This window comes from Mesoplodon mirus, assembly GCF_964341445.2.
Source record: "Mesoplodon mirus genome assembly, chromosome: 17".
NCBI lineage: Eukaryota > Metazoa > Chordata > Mammalia > Artiodactyla > Ziphiidae > Mesoplodon > Mesoplodon mirus.
This window is the reverse complement of record NC_138993.1, coordinates 1,607,907-1,627,506: the sequence shown is the minus strand read 5'-3', so window position 1 is coordinate 1,627,506 and position 19,600 is coordinate 1,607,907. Positions and strand designations below refer to the sequence as shown.

Genomic DNA, 19,600 nt, shown 5'->3' with positions numbered 1-19,600 from the left:
AAAGAGCACAGGAGTAAATTCACCACCAAATAAATTTTAAAAGGGAAAGATCACCCAAGTGCTTGTTCAGACCATGCCAACCCTTAAATATGTATGTGACAACCATCCTGAACTATATGTTTTCACTGGTTTTGTTTCTCATATAAGATTCTGAAATTCTCAAGGGTCAAGATAAGGATTTTTCTGAAACATGCAGCCAAAAACTTCATACTTGGTTCAGCCCTCACTGTTGCCTGGGCAAATGCTAACAATTCTGCTCACTTAGTATATGATTCACTGGCACAGTTTTATCCTGCTTCTGCCCTGTACGTGAAGGCGAGGTGTGGAAACTCGGGTGTCCTCGTTGGGTGCCACCTGCCGTTCAAGGCGGAGAAGGGTGGTGAAGTTGAAGGGAAGAGGGGCTGAACAGTAGCAGCGCTGGCAGTAGGAGTGGGAAAGTGGGGCTTCTCGTCAGCTTGTTTATTTAGCGGTTGTTTACGTTAGTTATGTTAGGTGCTACCTTAAAGCAAATAGCAGGTTCTATTATAGAATCTTCTAAAATCTTCACTGTTAAAGTATCTTCAGAAATTACTAAATGAGAGTGTGGGTGTCTTACGAGCATGAAATATGTCCAAAGAATCAGGTAAAAGCAAAAAGGGAGATTTTGGCAAGTCCTTGCCAGTTCTTAAACGATTTGTTCTATGTTCATGTTTTACAGATAAAAAGCAGAGCTTTATTGAACAATAAATTAATTTGCCAAAATGTGTAATCATATAATCATATACTTTTGTATCATGTAATCTATGTATTACTTTATTTACCGGTGATTTAATTTATAAACAGAAATGACATGCATCTTAGTACCTTTTTTGTGAAAGTAGTATCTTTATGTGTTTTGTCAAGGCTTGGTAAAATGTTCAGCTCATCCCCTGCTCATTTGCTACAAATACATTTTAATCAAAACTTTTATCTTAGACATACTGTATTGTTATGTCCACGAACTCCAAGCGGAAGCTGAAAAAATCCATTACAACCCAAACCAAACATGATATAAGGCCTGAAATCCATCAGATTCTTCAGATTTACAGACAGAAAGCGCACAGCAGCTGGTGCAGCGCAGTTTCAGAGCATCTGTTTCTGAGATTCCATGGCTTGTGCAATAGGCGCAAAATAAGCAATATCTTTTGGTACAGTTAACACTGCCACCCCCTGTCCACAGCTTTGCCTCTGTGCTCCTGTTATGAAGGCATTTTTAAAATCTAAAGTAATTAACAGTGTGCAATAATTTGTGGTTGTAATAAGAGGAAATAACTGTGTGCACACTTGGGTGCACTTGTGCATACCTAGCTACCTAAAGATATTTTAATAAATTATTAATAGGGCTTAAAATACAGAAGCACAAAACCCTTTCACATATTGGTTCAAGGACTGAAATCTATTTTTAAATTGTTATTTTTTAACATCACACTTCAAGTTTGGAATTGATTCCCATTCATAAAGATTCACTCATTCCTGGCACACTTTTTTAACCATTTAACATATTAACCAAAGGAAGGCATGCCGGGGGCAGACAGACGCAGTGCAGAGTCACCAGGGCTTTGATAAGCGTTTACTGAGTCCTGTACACTCGCTCTAGGACACCCTAACCCAGAATGGACGCTGGGGGAGGGCTCTTAGAGGAGGGAGTACCGGAACCCTAACAAATGAAAGGGCCAGAAGCAGCTAACTGTCACCCGCTTAGCTTTGTGAGGTTTAATAACCATCAGAAGCGATAAGTGGTTATTTAATCTGTCTTCTGGAAAGATGTGCAGCAAAGGTTTATTAAAGCTCATCAGAGGTAGCAAGGTGAAAACTGAAGCTAAGGACGCACCAGCAAACCTTGTCAGTTTCAGGAAATTTATGTTAGCAAAGACCAAAACTAAGGTTGACATTTAAAATTAGTACCGTATTTGTTTTGTACAAGACCGATTCATAAAAATAAAAGTATCAATGGACTTTTAAAATAGAAATGTAACTTTCGTTTTTAATAGGAAATTGCATATCTGCCCCTTCCTTCAAGCTTTCATTATTTTTCCATTTATCTGAAGGTTTTCAAAAAATTTGTTCTATTTTTGGGATAAAATTTGTATGCAAGCAACATGTTGCTCTTTGGGGTTTTTTGTTCTTGTTGTTTTTTAACTAATTCCAGTCTTTGACCAAATTTTGTGTAGGGTTAGGGTGTGGGGCTTAAGGGACTTGGTGGTAGAGAGGCAAACTGCCATCAGTATTCAGCCACAAGCTTTAAAAAGCCATCCGCACTATGTGCTTCCTGTAAACCGAGGAAGCATGTAGCGGGGACAGTCTTGCTGGGGACTGGGGGTATGGAAGCCTGCGCGGATCATGGAGAATGTGGGAGCACGGGGGGAAAGCAGTGCAAAATACTGTATGGATGAATCACTTTCCTTCTGGAATCCTAAACTATAAAATACGTACAGCTACAGACTGCAGCTGTTGCCCGTGGAGGGATGGGAGAAAGGCGAGAAGGGATCCTTTAATCCATCCCCTCTTCACTCCACACTGTGTGTTGTAGGATATGATATCCTAAATGTTGTTAACCCTCTTGGTAGCCTCTGTTTATGACTCAGCCCTTTGATAGCAGCACTTTCCCCAGGCATACTTGAAGTTCTCAGTTTTGAGGAGACTTTTTTGCATGGGTTTGTAAGGGTCCTGAAATTAGATCGTAGCTTCTATCACAAAAGGCTCCTTGTTAGGCTCTGCTGTACTTCTCAGTCGCCTGAAGAAGAGAGATCACAACCGAGATAAGTTTGCTGATCCCAGACCTGTTGGGCGTCTTCTGTTTAACTTTAATTCTATACTAATGAGCACTGTTAGTTTGGTGCATCTCTGTCTCTTTTTCTTCTTAGTTCCCTGTTTGTTGTTTATCTGTTTTATGTATAGCGGTGTGTATCGTCTGTTAACCCCGTGCCCCTACGTTACCCCGCCCCCTCCCCACCTTTGTAACCGTAGGTTCGTTTTCCGTGTCCGTGAGTCTGTTTTTGCTGTTGTTGTTATTGTTTGTCTTGTTTTTTATTTATTTTTGGCCGCACTGGGTCTTTGTTGCTGCACACGGGCTTTCTCTAGTTGCGGCGAGCAGGGGCTACTCTTCCTTGTGGTGCGCGGGCTTCTCATTATGGTGGCTTCTCTTGTTGCGGTGCACGGGCTCTAGGCACGCAGGCTTCAGTAGTTGTGGCACGCGGGCTCAATAGTTGTGGCATACGGGCTTAGTTGCTCCGCGGCATGTGGGATCTTCCCGGACCAGGGCTCGAACCCGTGTCCCCCGCATTGGCAGGTGGATTCCTAACCACTGTGCCACCAGGGAAGTCCCTGTTTCTGTTTTGTAAACAAGTTCATTTGTGTCATTTTTTTAAGATTCCACATATAAATGGTGTCATATGATATTTGTCTGTCGCTGTCTGGCTTACTTCACTTAGTATGATTATCTCTACGTCCATCCATGTTGCTGCAAATGGCATTATTTCATTCTTTTTTATGGCTGAATAATATTCCATTGTGTATATATACCACATCTTTATCCATTCATCTGTCGATGGACACTTGGGTTGCTCCCATGTCTTGACTGTTGTGAATAGTGCTTCTATGAACATTGGGGTACGTGTACATATCTCTCATTTTGAAAAGAAAGAAGTCAAAATGTCATGATTGATAAGTAACATTGGAAAAGTAACTATCAGATTGGAATTTATCATTGTGGGACTTTCATGTTTGCTAAATGCTTAGTGCTCCTTTCGTACTTCTGTCTAGCATTCACCCACTTGTGTTAGGCCTCCCCCCACTAGAAAGGGGGTGTCTGTTCATGTGTCACTTTATACAGTGCTTGGTCGTAGGAGACATGTAATATTTATTAAATAAGTTGATGTTGAATGGTTGTAGGAGGAGTTCACAGAGTAGTACTTCCCTTGCGAGTAGGGCAGTAGGCTAAAGCAACTCCGTCATTTCTCGGGAAAAGCTTTACTTAGTTGTGATTGCAGTGAGTGATACTGATGAAGCTTCAGGAAGGTACTGAGATTTTAAGTTAGGGCTCTAGTCTTTTTTTTAATCACTTGAAACCTAATTTAAACTTTCTGGTTAGAACTTAAACAAAAATGTATGTGGTTATGATGTACCTCCTGAAAAGTAGTTATGGAGAAAGGGAAATGAGTATTCTGCTCAGCGATCTCATCTGGAGAGAGAAAGCTGTTACTGGAAGAGAAGATGCTTCTTTCTTTACTCATCAGCATCCCTAACAGTGGCCACTCCTCTTCTGACAGATTACTGTGGTCCTAGGGGCTATTTTTAAATTCATATACATAGAGAGAGGCATATGTCATTTCATTTTACTGTGCTCATCTAAGAAAAGCCACACTAGCTTTCTTCCCGTCTCTGGAAGGAAGTCTAGGCTAGGCCATCACTAGATGAAACAATATCCAGAAGCCACAGAGAATAGTTTCCAGAGCTCCCAGTTTTCCCAGGAATGACTTTTGTCTCCCTCACTAATACTCAGTCATTTTGTAGAATTTATCGTGAAGCATAGCTTATGCAGTGAATAGTTCTAATTTACTCTGGTGGTATTTTGTTTCATGTACAATAAGAACTCCCTGATTCAGAGTGAAATGGAAAAGTTCTGTCTAATGACTGAAAATTTCCAGTTGTGAAGTTTTCTTTAAGAAGAAAAGATACTCTTTAATTACACCACCGAAAGTTCAAAGACAACAAAACAATTACATTTTATCCAGATTACTGCAAATTCCAAAATAAAACCCCCAAATGAATAGGTTTTACTACATTTTGCCTGATGCAATGTATATCTATTGGACATACTGAAAGCATTGTAAGGAAGGCCTTTTCTTTTACCACTTTTTTCATGAGAAATGTAGAGACCAAAGAATGTTCAACAAAGAACAAAACACTTTTTCCAGTTTGTCACTTCGTGGATAGAAAGTAGAGACAGACTGGTGAAGCACCTGTTGCTTTAAAGGCAATAAACGAGTGAAATGTTTCAACAGAAGTCATCAGCTTTCAAAGATCTCTTTGATCCAGTTCATATCACTCATTGCTCTTAATTCCTTTGTCACATTTGTTACTGCATTACAGGTAATCCTCGAAAGCCATGGAGCATTTTACGTTTAACCAGAACCATGTGGACGGTTCTCCCATGTGGACGAGAGCTCCAATCCCAGCTTGTATTCTGCCCCTCCTTTCCCATCCATTTAGCTTTAGAGGCAGGTTTGAGAAGCAGATCGAGTGATACCGGGACGGGCTCATCCCCGCTCCCATCGCTTTCCACCCAGTCCCGGGAGGTTTAGGGGCAGAGCCCCCAGCAGACCCTCAGCAGTGCCTTGATCTCCACAGGCTCCTCCTCTTCCTGAGGCCGACAGGGTTGAGTCCAAGTAACTTAGGATATCTCCTTCGGGTAAATATTAAGATTGGTACCGTTTGGTCCATGCCTACTGGAATAGGTCTCCTGCACTGCAGTCAATAAGTTGGAGTGAAGAGGGGCAAAACAAACTCTCCCCAGCCTTTCGGGTTGAACAGCTTGAGTATGTTACCCCCTCACGCTGCTTCCATTTCCTCACTTAGTATACAAGGGTATGAACTACATTTTGCTTAATCATTTACTGTGTCCTTTTTTTGTATTATCTTCTCTGAGAACAGCTTTGAAGAGGTTGAATCCAGCAGTAAGGGCATCATAGTTCTAACCTTACTTAGATTTTCTAACACCTGCCTTATTTAGGTTTTCTGAAAGAACTAAAACTGGCCAATCTCCCCCGAGGTCTTCTAGGATTATTCAGACCTGAGTATATTCACATAGGGCAGTGGCAGATAGGGTAGTAAGTTCAGGCCTTTGAGGGTTTCAGTGAGCTTTTTCCCACTCTGTGTTGGAAATGGTTGCTGATTTGTTCTCTGTCTTCCTGAAGTACAGCAGTTTTCATGTTGAATCCTTGGTGTCTGTCACACATGTGGATAGTCTTTTCCCTAAATGCTTTTCTCTGTGCTTTTCTTCTGCCTTCTATGTGATTTTTTTTCCTATCAGTGGTTTGTTTGTTTTCTGCAGTGTTGGTTCTAGTCTTTCCTGTTTCTTAGAGCTTCTCAGTCCACGCTGGCATCTTTCGTCTCTGTTCCTCCCGTGCAGCTGGGCTGGCTCCCCTTCAGAGGCCTCTGCCATCTCGCATCTTACCTTTGCTCTCGGATGTTTAAAGTCCATCGATCATGTCTTTTGTTTTCTGTGATTTTTTTCTGCTTTCTTTCAGAATTTGATTTTCAGTATTGTTTCCTATTGCTCTTCATTTTCCCAGAGACTTTGGATAGGCCCACCATCAGGTTTTACACAGATGGTCTGGCCAGGTATGTCACTTGCCAAGGACAGTGTGAGTGTCTAAGCTCGACCCCTTTCCGTCGTGAACTGACCACTCCTTACCTTCACAGCAGAACATACGCTGCAGAGCAGGATGTTCGGAGTTTCCATGGCCTGTGGGTCAGTCTGCTGCCTGCGGGACTGGAGGAGGAGCGAGGCTGTGTCCTGGCTCTCCTCTGGGCGCTCTGCCGTCCTGCCACGCTGGGGGTTAGCGCATCCCCAGGGGTGGGCTTTGCGATTCCCTCTGTCCCCCTGTTTGGGGTGCCTGCCCCTTTAGAGAAATGCCCTCAGACATAGTTGCTGGCTTTTTGGTCAGCGTGGTTGTGGACGCAGTATTTTCCTCTGCCCAGCCGTGCCCGGCATCCTCTGCTGATGCCAGCCCTCCTTTGATAGGACGCAAGAGGGGAAAGAGGCACGTGCTGGGTCTCTAGTGACGTCAGCAAGTGACAGGGGTTGCCGGGGGGACTCCCCACGGTCCTCTCTGGCCTGCACATCCCTGCACTTGGGAGCTCTCAGTGACAGCGATACCCCTGCAGGTTAGAGGAAGTCACCTTCCACAGTGCACCTTCCTGCCATCTGCTCCACAGCTGTCTGCGATCCCAGTGTGAGGGGCCCCCGGAGGCGTGCAATGCACACCCAGGCCCGGCTGCCCCATCCGCAAGGGATTCCAGAATCTCCTCCTCTCGTTCCATCACACTCTGAGGGAGGAAACTAGTTTTCCTTCCCAGCACTGCCGTGCAGGCGGGTCAGCATTATCAGTGTCTATCAATAGAAGGTCTTTCTAGAACAAGTTTGGAGTGGGAGACAGGAGCTAGCACCAGCACGGCTGCCTTACTTTCTGGTTTTCGTTCTGGTTCTTTGTCAGGTTTTGGGACGGAGATTTTAAGAAGTTTTACTTACTGCTTTCTCATCAATTTATGGGGGGTGTTTTGTTTGTTTTTGCTGTTTTTAATGACCCTTTGGTTTTATTAAGAGTTAACTCAGGAAGGTACATTATACCTTTTTCTTTTTTTAGCATAGAGAAAGGACCTTCCCAAATTTTATTTGCAAGTGGATTATCATATAGATTGAGAGTGAAAACCAAAAATCCAAAGGGAAAAAGAAAACTTGTTTTCTGTAGCAGAGCCTATAAAAGCTGGAGGTTCCGGGACTTCTCTGGTAGTCCAGTGGGTAAGACTCCACACTCCCAGTGCCGGGGCCTGTGTTCAATTCCTGGTCAGGGAACGAGATCCCACATGCATGCCGCAACCAAGAGTCCACATTCTGCAATTAAAAAAAAAATACCACATGCTGCAACGAAGATCCTGCGTGCTGCAGCTAAGACCCGATGCAGCCTAAATAAATAAATAAATATTTTTAAAAATTAAAAAAAAATAAAAGCTGGAGGTTCCGAGTTCCTCCAGTACTGGTATTCTCACCATACCCTTGAAATGGCCCCTGGAATTTAACAGATTTTTAGACGTGAATAGCAACGTTTCTTTATATCCTATATAAATTACTTAAAATTATGGTTTGCCTTATGATACCTTTTATCTTTGAAAGGAATTGATTTAGCCCTAGGAGATGACATTCAGATTCCTCTTGACATCCTGAGACCTAGGTGTCAGCATACTGAATTGCTATTTGTATCGATGCTTTTCCTGTAAGTGAGAGCTCATCATGACTAAGAATACACTAGTAGTAAGTTTTTTTTAAAGTGACTGTTAACAGTGTTGGAAAGATGAAAAGATTTGTATCCTGTGGTCTAATTTTATTTGACATGTAATAGTATTTATGACGAGCCCAAGCTATGTCTTCTTGTATTTTTCTGAAAGACACTGTGCTTTTACTCACAGTTCTAATCATTTTCAGTTTATATAAACGTGGCCCTGGTATTTTTATATAACATACATTCCACAAAGTGCTTTGGATATATATAGTAGATTAGAGAGTAATGCTGAGTTTATGCAGCATCAGTGGGGTATGAGTTATGCCCTGTAAGTGAATCTTCCAGACAACTAAAATTACCCTCATAAGTAATAAAACATCTTTTTTTAATGCAAGATTTACATTAAAAACAGTTAAGCTACATTTTTAACAAAATGTTTTCTACATAATTAGCAATTTCTAAGTGACTGGAGATCATCATCACATAAATAGACCTAGTGGCTATTTATTGGTCGTCATAACATTGATTGATCCAGACTCTTGTGGCCAGGTCTGGCTTGTTTAGTTTTTCTCTCCTGTCTCACTTTCAGGCTGTAAGATCTCCCTTCTGCCATTAGTATACTTGACTCTAGCATTTGTAATGTAATGTTTCTAATATGCTGAGATTTTGAGACTGAAAAGCCAAGCGTATTGGATGGATGTATAGACTAAGTGCTGAATCATGGTATGAGATATCCTGCAGCATCAGCTGTGTACGTTCCAGTGTCTTCCATCTACGCTGGCTCTTGTGTGAATTAAAAGAAAATGCCCACATCCAGGACGGTCTTCCTGGTGCACTGTGTCTGCCCTTCTCCCCTTCTGCCCATTTTTGTCGTGTCCCCCAGAGACCCTCTGCCCAGCCCTCGGGACTGGCTGCAGCGTGCTTTGCTCTACTGTTGCTCCTGGTCTTGGCGGCTCCTCACGTTTGCAGCCCAGGTCCCGTTTCTCCTGGCCTGGGATGCCTTTGTGAAGTCTTCCAATTAACAAGGCAGTTAACTGGTCCTCCCTCTGCCTTCTCCTACAATTTTTTACATATTTCTGTTAGAGCATTTGTTTAAATTACGACTATCATGATAGTAATGGCTGACCTTCCAGAGCACACAGTATGTGTATTATTTCATTGAACACACGGTTTATAAAAGATCCTTTAAGTAGATACCACTGTCTTCTTCATTTTACAGATTAGTTAGGGAGAAGTCACAGTAGGAACTTGGCCATGTGACAGAGCTGGGATTTAAGTTCAGGCAGCTTGATTCCTGTTTCCTCACTGTTCGTGAGTCAGCTGATAATTGGTCCGAGGTCACATACCTAGTGAGTGACAGAACTGGAATTTGCATCCCGGGTAGTTTGACCTTGGAGCCAGTGCTCTGAATTGTTTGTTTGCTCTCCAGCACTCCCTTTTGTGAGCTCCTTAAAGCCCGAGACCTCACAGTGTCCATCTGTATATCTTCAGAACAGTGACACATAACAGGTTCTTAAATATTTGAAGATGAATTTGTGAACTTTTTCACCGCCTGCTATGGAGCAGTACTAACGGTACTAAGCTGGGCATCTGCCCTTGTGTTGTCTCAGACAGAATTTTAATACCTTGACCTTTGTTATTCCTCCCCATCCTCTGCATCCAAACTCATCCTCTCACTGCACTTAACCAAACTCAGAAAGCCGTTGCCTTTGCCCAGACTCAGTTTACCAAGCACAACTGACCACAGATACGCCACATGTACACGTATCTGTGAGAGAGAGAAAAATGAGTGCCCGAAACCATATGGTCAGTTCAGGGAATACGCAAACAGCAGCAACAGAAAAAAGCCACCTGAAACGTGCGGGGGAAGGAGGGGAGAGACAGGAGGATGTGGGCAGAGAGGGCACGCTCACGTGAGCAGGAGAGCACCAGGGGAGAGGATGGAAGGGTTGGGGGCAGAGAGACAGGGTTAATTCTTGATGTTAAATCCATCCATCGGAGCTCTGATCATAGTGGTCGTACATGTGAAGTATGGCAAGAATAAACTTTATAGATAAACAAAAGATTCAAAATGCCAAACTGATCTTCCAAATTCTGTGAAGTAAGCATAAATATATAATACACATCAGTTTGTGGTCCTTTAAAATTCAACTACTGTATGACAAAGGGGACTTAAAGAAAATTGATTTGTTGGTTCCTCAACTTGGAATTAGAAAGGCTCTGGCAATTTCAGAACAATACTCTTCTTTCCTCTGCGTAAAGTTTGACGTAGCGAAGAAATGTGTTCATAACATCCTACTTATTTTAAATTTTATTGAGCAACGGAAATAATACATGTCATTTAGGAAATGGACAACTCTTAGCCCAGGTCTTAAGGATGGCTAATTCTAGTTCTATTCTTTGTTATTCTCTAGAGCCTAACTTAAATCCCACTCTTTTCATGAAAACTTTCTCAACTGTCATTACCCACACTGCTTTCTCTATTTTCCTAGTTTATGTAATCCTTAGAGGAGCTGCCATAGGATAGTGGTTGAGCTGAGGTGGTCATATTGCCTCTGTGCTATCCGCGGACTTGCCATGTTAACCCAGGCAAGCTGGTTAACCTTGACAAGCTTTGGTTTCTTCTTTTGTAAAATGAAGCTGATAAAATGAAGTCTCCCATTAGGGTCATTGTGAAGCTTGAGTGAGACCATGTATGTAAAGATTTTAGCACCCTACCTGGCATGTGTTTAATTCACATTAGCTATATTGTTAGTGTTTATTACTGTATTGTTGCCCCGTTGATTAGTATGTGTCCTGTCTCTTCCTGGAGTGCCCTCACACTAGTAGATGCTCGATTACGTATTTACTTGGGAGGTCGGCGGATACGAGTTAGGATGAAGGGAAAAACTCTAGTAGTAAGAGGTGGTGACTTGGGGGCTTCCGCTGTATATTGCATAAGGGAAATGGTGGGATTAGTATCTGCACAGGTGATGGCCTCCAACTGAGGACTGTGTCCTCAGTAAGCAGTGTGAGAGGTGGTGGAAAAGATGAGAAAAAGGAGAGACATCTAGTGCTGGCAAAGGGAGTTGCAGGATTTGGGGGTAGTAGAATAGGTTAATTTATACCACGAAGTAGCAGAAATTAAAGGTACGACACCAGGTTGAGTTGTGAGGATGTTAGTAGGGGGTCATTAGATAGTTTTATGCCACATCGCCTACTGGTAGAGAATCGTGGTGGTGGGCAAATGTGGAGGTCATTTGTTTGTAAGTGACCTTCTAAATTCATGGTCTACAATTCATATGGCAGTTTCAAGCTCAGAAATCAACCCAGGTTTCGCCTCCTCTACCTTTTCTTGTTCATTGGGGAGGATATTTAACCAATATTGGAAGGGATGGCAACCCAATCAGCCATTATCTAAAATGGCACTTCCCAGGGGACTTCCCTGGTGGTCCAGTGGTTGGGACTTCACCTTCCATTTCAGGGGGTGCGGGTTCAGTCCCTGGTCGGGGAGCTAAGATCCCACATGCCTTGCAGCCAAGTAACCAAAACATAAAGCAGAAGCAGTATTGTAACAAATTCAGTAAAGACTTTAAAAATATTTTTAAAATAAAAATAAAATGACACTTCCTAGAATAATTGACTCTTCTCAAGAATCTTCAGAAATGTTACGCTTATGCAAGTTATAGACGCATACAAGTATATAGAATATGGTAACTATGAGATGGAGGAATAGTTTTCATATCTTGCTGCAAGAGAGTGGGAGGTTTGCGTTTTTACTTGTTGGTCATTTTCAGTATAGGTTAGGACCAGGAAAGAGGAAGATTGCCACAAGATAGAGGACAGCATGAAAACCAAAAGAGACATAGAATAACGATCCATCCTGTTATGAGAGCACTTGAGGAGGATAAATGAGTAATGGCCCCTTTTAGTTGGTTGAAGTTTAGAAAGAAGAATGTGTTTGTTTGCATAAAAGGGATTAAGTGGTTGATAAAAGGTATTTTTTTAACTAGTCATGAACAACTTAGATACAAGATAGTATAAAAGAGCCAACATTGGGACTTCCCTGGCGGTACAGTGGTTAAGACTCCGCACTTCCACTGCAGAGGGCACGGGTTCAATCCCTGGTGGGGGAACTAAGATCCCAGATGCCGTGTGGCATGGCCAATAAATAAATAAATAAATAATTTTTTCAAGAACCAACATTTATTTAAAGATTTGGAAATACATATACCTATTTCTGTATAGATTATTTACTTTTTAAAATCTAATAGACTATATATTAACATTAGTATAATAAACATAAATATTCTTTAAGCTAATAATGTATATATCCATGTTTGACTTCTTTAGCTCTTCAATACACTGTATTACTCTTGTATCTAGGACTTTGCCAGTGCTGTGACATTTACTGAGAAGACTCTTACCCCTCTCCCTTCCCTATCCCATCTGTATACTTTCTGTAAATTCACTGCCAAGGCACTTAGTACATCCTAGTAGGAATTACTGTTTGTCTTGTTTACCACTGTTTTCCTATAAATACTATCCATTTGATAATAAATCAAAGGATCATGTATCTACTTCATGTATAAAATGTTCAGGAAATATTAACAAAGTTCAGTTTTCTGATGACTGAGATACGAGTACGGACTCATACACTTAAGACATGCCCCTTGAGTTATTTTTATAGTAGCAATGTAAGGGGAAAGAAGAGGAAAGACATGAACAGGCAAGACCTGGAGAAGACGGCACCATCAGTACAGCATTATTGAATGTTCTGGATACGGCCAGTATTCTGAGAGGCACTCAAGGAAGCCAGCTGTCAAACTGGGGAGAGAGAGTTAATACTGGTTAGAGGGCTGAGATCAGCTAAAAGGAGCTGTTGACGGCTTTGAATTTGGAGCTTTAAGCAACTGGAATTGCTGTTTTTCCCCCTTTCAGTTCCACTCAGCACTTACTGAACATGACTTGTGTGTCAGCATGGAAAGGAAGCGATGTGTCCAGGAAGGATGTTACCTTCAGGAAAGCGGTCTCGAGTGCCAGTGTGCTCTTGGATTTCACAGATGACACGTTCTGAGTCAAGGTTGCTATTTTGACCTTGGCATGTGTGCTGACTGGTATGTCGTCTTCTTCCAGTCTGCCTAGGGCACAGTGCCTAGCCGTGGGTAGGAGGATAGTTGTGGTAGTTAAGAGATTGAAACACTTTTGAGTCAGACACACCTGGTTTTTTATCCTGGCTCTGCCATTTACTTTACGGTTTTCATATCTACTGTTCAGTTATTCTGAGGATTAACTAAATAATCCATGGAGGGTACTTAACTAGTACAGTGCCTAGCACATAGTAAGTGCTCCGTGAAAGGTTAGCAATAAATATTTCAGTATCGTCTCTATCAGCATTTGGGTCAAGGCCCAGGTCCCATTATCTAAGGTACAGACTCTGACAGTAACAATATCTTAGCCATTCTTTTTTTTTTTTTTTTTTTTTGGTACGCGGGCCTCTCACTGTTGTGGCCTCTCCTGTTGCGGAGCACAAGCTCCGGACGCGCAGGCTCAGCGGCCATGGCTCACGGGCCTAGCCACTCCGCGGCATGTGGGATCTTCCCTGATCGGGGCACAAACCCGTGTCCCCTGCATAGGCAGGCGGACTCTCAACCACTGCGCCACCAGGGAAGCGCTATCTTAGCCATTCTTGTTCTCTTAGCACTGTGCACCCATGATGTCAATATATTCCTAAAATCAGGGCCACTGATCAGAATGGATGTACTTCATCTTTACATGATCTGCTGCCGTCCTGTCTCCCTGAGCTTCTCTTCCGCCATACCACCCTTGAGCACACCACGCTTGTGCCCGTCCCATGGTCTGTATTCTTTCTTTACCTCCTCCTTGGAATGCTCTCCTTCCAGAGCCCAAGCCCACAAGGCGTGCCTCATTTAGTCTCGTTGAATGTCACCTGTTCGGAAAGACTCTCCTTGTCCATCCTATTGAAAAATTACTTTTTAAAAAAATTTATTTATTTTATTTATGTATTTTTGCCTCTGTTGGGTCTTTGTTGCTGCACAGGCTTTCTCTAGTTGCGGCGAGTGGGGGCTACTCTTCGTTGCGGTGCGTGGACTTCTCATTGCGGTGGCTTCTCTTGTTGTGGAGCACGGGCTCTAGGCGTGCGGGCTTCAGTAGTTGTGGCACACGGGCTCAGTAGTTGTGGCTCGAGGGCTCTAGAGCACAGGTTCAGTAGTTGTGGCGCACGGGCTTAGTTGCTCCGCGGCATGTGGGATCTTCCCGGACCAGGACTCGAACCCATGTCTCCTGCATTGGCAGGCGGATTCTTAACCGCTGCGCCCCCAGGGAAGTCCCGAAATGTTACTAATCACTTTCTTATCCTGCTTTATATCTCTTCATGGCACTTTTTAGTGTCTTACATTATTTTATACATTTATTCATTAATTGTCATTCTCCTGTTTGGGAATGCAGGTTCCTCAGGTTAGCCTCATCACTGCTCCATCTTCAGTGCCTGTGCACTCAGTAAATATCTGTTCAGTAAATGACTTCAAAGTTTGGAGGTTGTTATATCTAAACACTAAAATTACTCTTTAAAGATTATTGTAGAAGTAGCTAAGTTGGGGAATGATACTGAAAAAAATCTGCAATTGCAATTTCTTTTTCTTTTAGAAAAGTGTGGACTCTGGAGAGATGAAAGGGAAACCATCTCCTCGTAAACAGCGCTTCATGCAGTTTTCCTCACTGGAACACGAGGGAGAGTATTACATGACACCACGGGACTTCCTCTTCTCAGTAATGTTTGACCAAATCGAACGTAAGTTGTGTTTTCGTTTTTTAAGTTAAAAAAAAAATCAAATATTAGGGCTGAAAAACCTGTTTTTTAGAATTGGTAACAGCTTTTCTTCATTTTAATTATCATCACTCTTTGTACCATGTGTTTACTTAATTATTTAGACTTTCAACCCTTGTGACACTAAACTTTTGTTTATTTATTTATTTATTTATTTATCTAAGAAATAGTTGCTTTGTACGTGGGTTTTTCTAAAGAAAGGAAAAAATAGGTAAGTTTTTAAATGTCACTAATTAAGTTCTTAATAGGGTAACTAATTCATCCAAGATGTTACGTTTTGGTGGCGTTGATGTTTTAAATTGGGCAAAAAAAAGAAACTAGGTTAGAGCAATTAGGAGGGTCACACGGGGTGGGGTGGTGGTGGGATGAACTGGGCGATTGGGATTGACATGTATACACTGATGTGGATAAAATGGATGACTAATAACCTGCTGTATAAAAAAAAATGTGATCAAATGTATTCTATTGGAAAGAAGCAAAAATAGACCATATTTACAGTCTAAAATATATATATCTATATTTGATCTTTGAAAAAAATAATCAACAGAAATTAAAAATTCACCTTTGACCTTACTCAAACCTAGATCGCTCTCCTGAGTTAACTACTGGTTTACTATGTAGCTTTTAAAGACCTTTTCTAATGCATTCCTATGCTTCTGAATGTTTGAAATATTAAATACTATTTTGTTTTCTTGCGGTGGGTCTTTTCATATGTATGGATACTGGATGTATTTCTGGAAATTGTTGAACACACAGCTTTACTCTGTCTCAGGTTGTATTTTAATCAGTGCAAAAAGTTGAAATATTATAAGGAACAATGCTTGGAATACCAAAAAAAAAAAAAAAGGTTGAGGAGAGAGAGGGAGACAGACAAAGAGGGAGAGAGAACAGGAATCTTGTGTGGTCAGACTGGCTAAAAATTGAATTATTATTGTAACAGTTTAAAAAATAAGCTTTAATACCTATACTGTACTTATATAAAACTAAAACTTAATTTTCTTTCATCTGCTAAAAAGAGAAAGCTTCATTGGACTAATGGTCTGCTCTTGATAAGCTATTGTGAAAGGTTTCCGTTTTTAAGTAATCTGCCTAGAAAGTAACAATTTTGTGTTTTATCAAAATAATTTCCTGTGCTTTGTGTTATCTTTATCACCAGGTCTTTGATTACTTGAAAAAACCTAGTTTTCTCAATATTAAAGTTTTGCTCAGAACTAAAAAAAAGGAGGGTCATACAATAGAGTCATGATGCCACTGGTTTAAAAAAAACCTGAAAAAATAGAATGAGAAGCAAAAATCCAAAAGCTTTAATTAAATAATTTTATTTCGTAAACTGTCTACTCCCAGTTATCCCAAATTGTCAGAAATTCTTAGTTTTATTTATCTAAATCAGTCCCTTTCACTTTGCAGAGAGTAGACATGGCCTGGTCCTCTGTGCCCAATATTGCAGAAGTGTTCTTTGAAAAGTTCTTGGCTTCCTGACACCTTTCAAAGTGTGCTGACAGTTTTGCCCTGTGGATAGGTGCATATGGAACAGATGGAATGGGACAGGGCAAGGTGAGCTGGAAGAAGTGTAGATTGAATTTGGGAAGACATTATTGATACTGAGGGATGGCTTGAGCAAAAACAAATGATCATAATGTGTTCCAGGGACAGTAAGTTCACCAGTCACTAGCACCAAAGCATGGCGTTGGGGGGTACTGAGAGATCAAATTGAAAAACAATAAGGGCCAAATGTACAGAGGATTTCAGTGACGCTGTGCAACCACCAGAGAAATGTGTATTTGGTGGAGATAAGGGGACATCATCTCGAACCAGTGAGGGATCAGTGAAGGTTTATGAGAAGGAAAATAAGGTGGTAAAAATATATTTAGATTATTTTGGTACAGCTTCTGTTAATCTAAAGCGCTAAAACAACCAGTTATTTTACCAGCAAAACGGTTTATTTGGGAGGAGCAAAGAATTGCAGTTCAGAACGTGCATCAGTGACAAACCACATGCAAGTCCCTTAAAGCAAAGGAGAGAAAACTCTTTCATAAAAGAGAAGGGAAAATTGGGAGGGGCTGTTATAAATGAAAAGTGCACTGGAGGGAAGTGGGAGTTTGAAGTAGTGGCTTTTCATTGCCCGGCAAGGAGCACGTGTTTCTCCCTCTTGCTGGAGATGCGGGGTGTGTCTCCCTGGGGGTCGCATTGAGCACTGGAGGTGTGTGCACGAGCGCTGCCCTCCTAGCCTCCCGACTCCCTTGCAGTAACGTCTCCCTTTATTAGCTTTCACACTGTTTTGGACGGAAGCTTAACAGTATATATCAGAAACCTTTAAAATATTTACTTATTTTGTTGCAATAAGTTCCCTCCTAGAAAATTTGTCTAAGTAAATAATTGGAGAGATACAAAAAATTTTCTTTTAAAAAATAGTTTAGGGCTTCCCTGATGGTGCAGTGGTTAAGAATCTGCCTGCCAATGCAGGGGATATGGGTTCAATCCCTGGCCTGGGAAGATCCCACACGCCGTGGTGCAGCTAAACCCATGCGCCGCAACTACTGAGCCTGCGTGCTAGAGCCCACGAGCCACAACTACTGAGCCCATGTGCCACAACTACTGAAGCCCGTGTGCCTGGAGCCCGTGCTCTGCAACAAGAGAAGCCACAGCAATGAGAAGTCTGCACACCACGACAAAGAGTAGCCGCTGCTCTCAGCAACTAGAGAAAGCCCACACGCAGCAACAAAGACCCAACGCAGCCAAAAATAAAAACAAATAAATAAATAAACTTATTTTTTTAAAAAAGTAGTTTCACCTCTTCAACATGTAAAGAGCTTGGACGTTGTCACTCCTGTTCTCACAGCACAAAAGAAGCTGAAAGATTGAAAATCAACAGCTCTTCTCAGATCCATGAGAGAATTGAGACCCCAGGGCACACAGAGCAAAAACTGGAGAAGGTAGACACAGAGAGAAGCCACCGCTGGAGCCACCATCTGGCAGAGTGTTATAGGAGCTGCTAGAGCCTGAGCATGGGCTACCTTCAGAGATAAAAATTTGTGAAAATCCACCCTGAGGGCCCCAACAGTCCTCACAGTGAAGGTCTGAGAAAAATCCTCTCCTGCTTCCCCTCAAGGGGAGGAGAAAAGTAACCATTTTGAAATTCCCAGAGCATTCTGTTCTCCTTAACAAAGCCCTGCACAAAAAGGAAGCTGTGTTACCCAAGTCTAACCCACAGCCTAACCAACCTGGGGAAATGGAAGAACCCAACTCCAGCCCCATTCCTGCCTCATTTAAGGAGGAAAAACAAAAACAAAAACTGAAAGCACTTGCGAAGATCACAGCCTAGGGACACGGGCTCACTAACAGACTGAGACCCATCATAGGATCTCCCCACACGTCACCACCCAGCATCAGTAGGGCTCCTATATAGCATGCGGATACAACTGAAAGAACTATGCCTCTCAGACCTTACTTAAGAAGGCTCTAGGGAGACAAAAACACAGCAGAGGAGACAAACCAGGACATTAGGAAGTTTTAGCTGCTGACATCTAACTACAGCAAACAGTGAACACAGCCTACTGCTAGCCAAGTAAACATAGAACCTCATACCAAAGGCCTATTTACTGCAGTAATGTTTACCCAGCACATCATATCTGGCTCTCAACAGTAAAATCAAGTGGCATGCTAAATGGCAAAAAGCGTCATCTGAAGAGGCAAAAGCAAACATGAGAACCTGATTCAAATGTAGCAGATATTTTGGAATTTCAGACCAGAAATTCTGAATAACCATAATTAATATACTGAGGACTCTAAAAGAAAGAGTTCACAACATATAATAACAGATGGGTAATGTAAACCGAGATAGGGGAACTCTTAGAGTCAAAAGGAAATGTTAGAAATAAAAAACTCTGTAACAGAGATGAAGAATGCCTTTGATGGTCTCATCAGAATAATCCTCTGGGCCCAGAAAATAATTGGTGATCTTGAAGATATGTCAGTCAAAACTTCCCAAACTGAAAAGAAAAAAGACTGAAAAAAACAATATTCAGAAACTGTGGGATAATTCAAAAAGTGTAACATGCCCGTAATGGCAATACCAGAAAGAGAAGAAAGAACAGAAGAAATGTTTGTAGTATTAACAGCTGAGAATTTTCCAAAATTATTAACAAACACCAAACCACAGATTCAAGAAACTCACAGAACACCAAGCAGGATTAATAAAAAAATAAACTCAAAATGGATACCAAGCAGGATGAATACAAAAATAAACTCAAAAGGCCTAAATGTGGGATTGATACTATGAAATTCCTAGAGGAAAATGTAGGCAGAACACTCTTTGACATAAATCACAGCAATATCTTTTTGGATTTGTCTCCTAGAGTAATGGAAATAAAAACAAAAATAAACATGGGACATAATTAAACTTAATAGCTTTTGCACAGGAAAGGAAACCACAAACAAAACAAAAAGACAGCCTACAGAATGAGAGAAAACATTTGCAAACAATATGACCGACAAGGAATTAATCTCCAAAATATACAAGCAGCTCATGCAGCTCAATATCAAAAAAACAAACAACCCAATCAAAAAATGGGCAGAAGATCTAAATAGACATTTCTCCAAAGAAGATATACAGATTGCCAACAAACACATTAAAAGATGCTCAACATCACTAATCATTAGAGAAATGAACATCAAAACTACAATGAGGTATCACCTCACACCAGTCAGAATGGCCATCATCAAAAAATCTACAAACAGGGCTTCCCTGGTGGCGCAA

At 41.5% G+C, this 19,600-nt stretch overlaps 1 protein-coding gene across 2 annotated transcripts in view; it reads left to right on the top strand.

Annotated features, from left to right (window-relative positions):
- Positions 1 to 19,600, top strand: part of MICU2 (mitochondrial calcium uptake 2) — an 83,600-nt gene that overhangs the window by 15,140 nt on the left and 48,860 nt on the right. For both annotated transcript variants that reach the window (XM_082602590.1, XM_082602589.1), the window contains exon 2: positions 14,664 to 14,808. In XM_082602590.1, the coding sequence (XP_082458716.1) occupies positions 14,664 to 14,808 (145 nt within the window). The remainder of the gene's footprint in view (positions 1 to 14,663; positions 14,809 to 19,600) is intronic.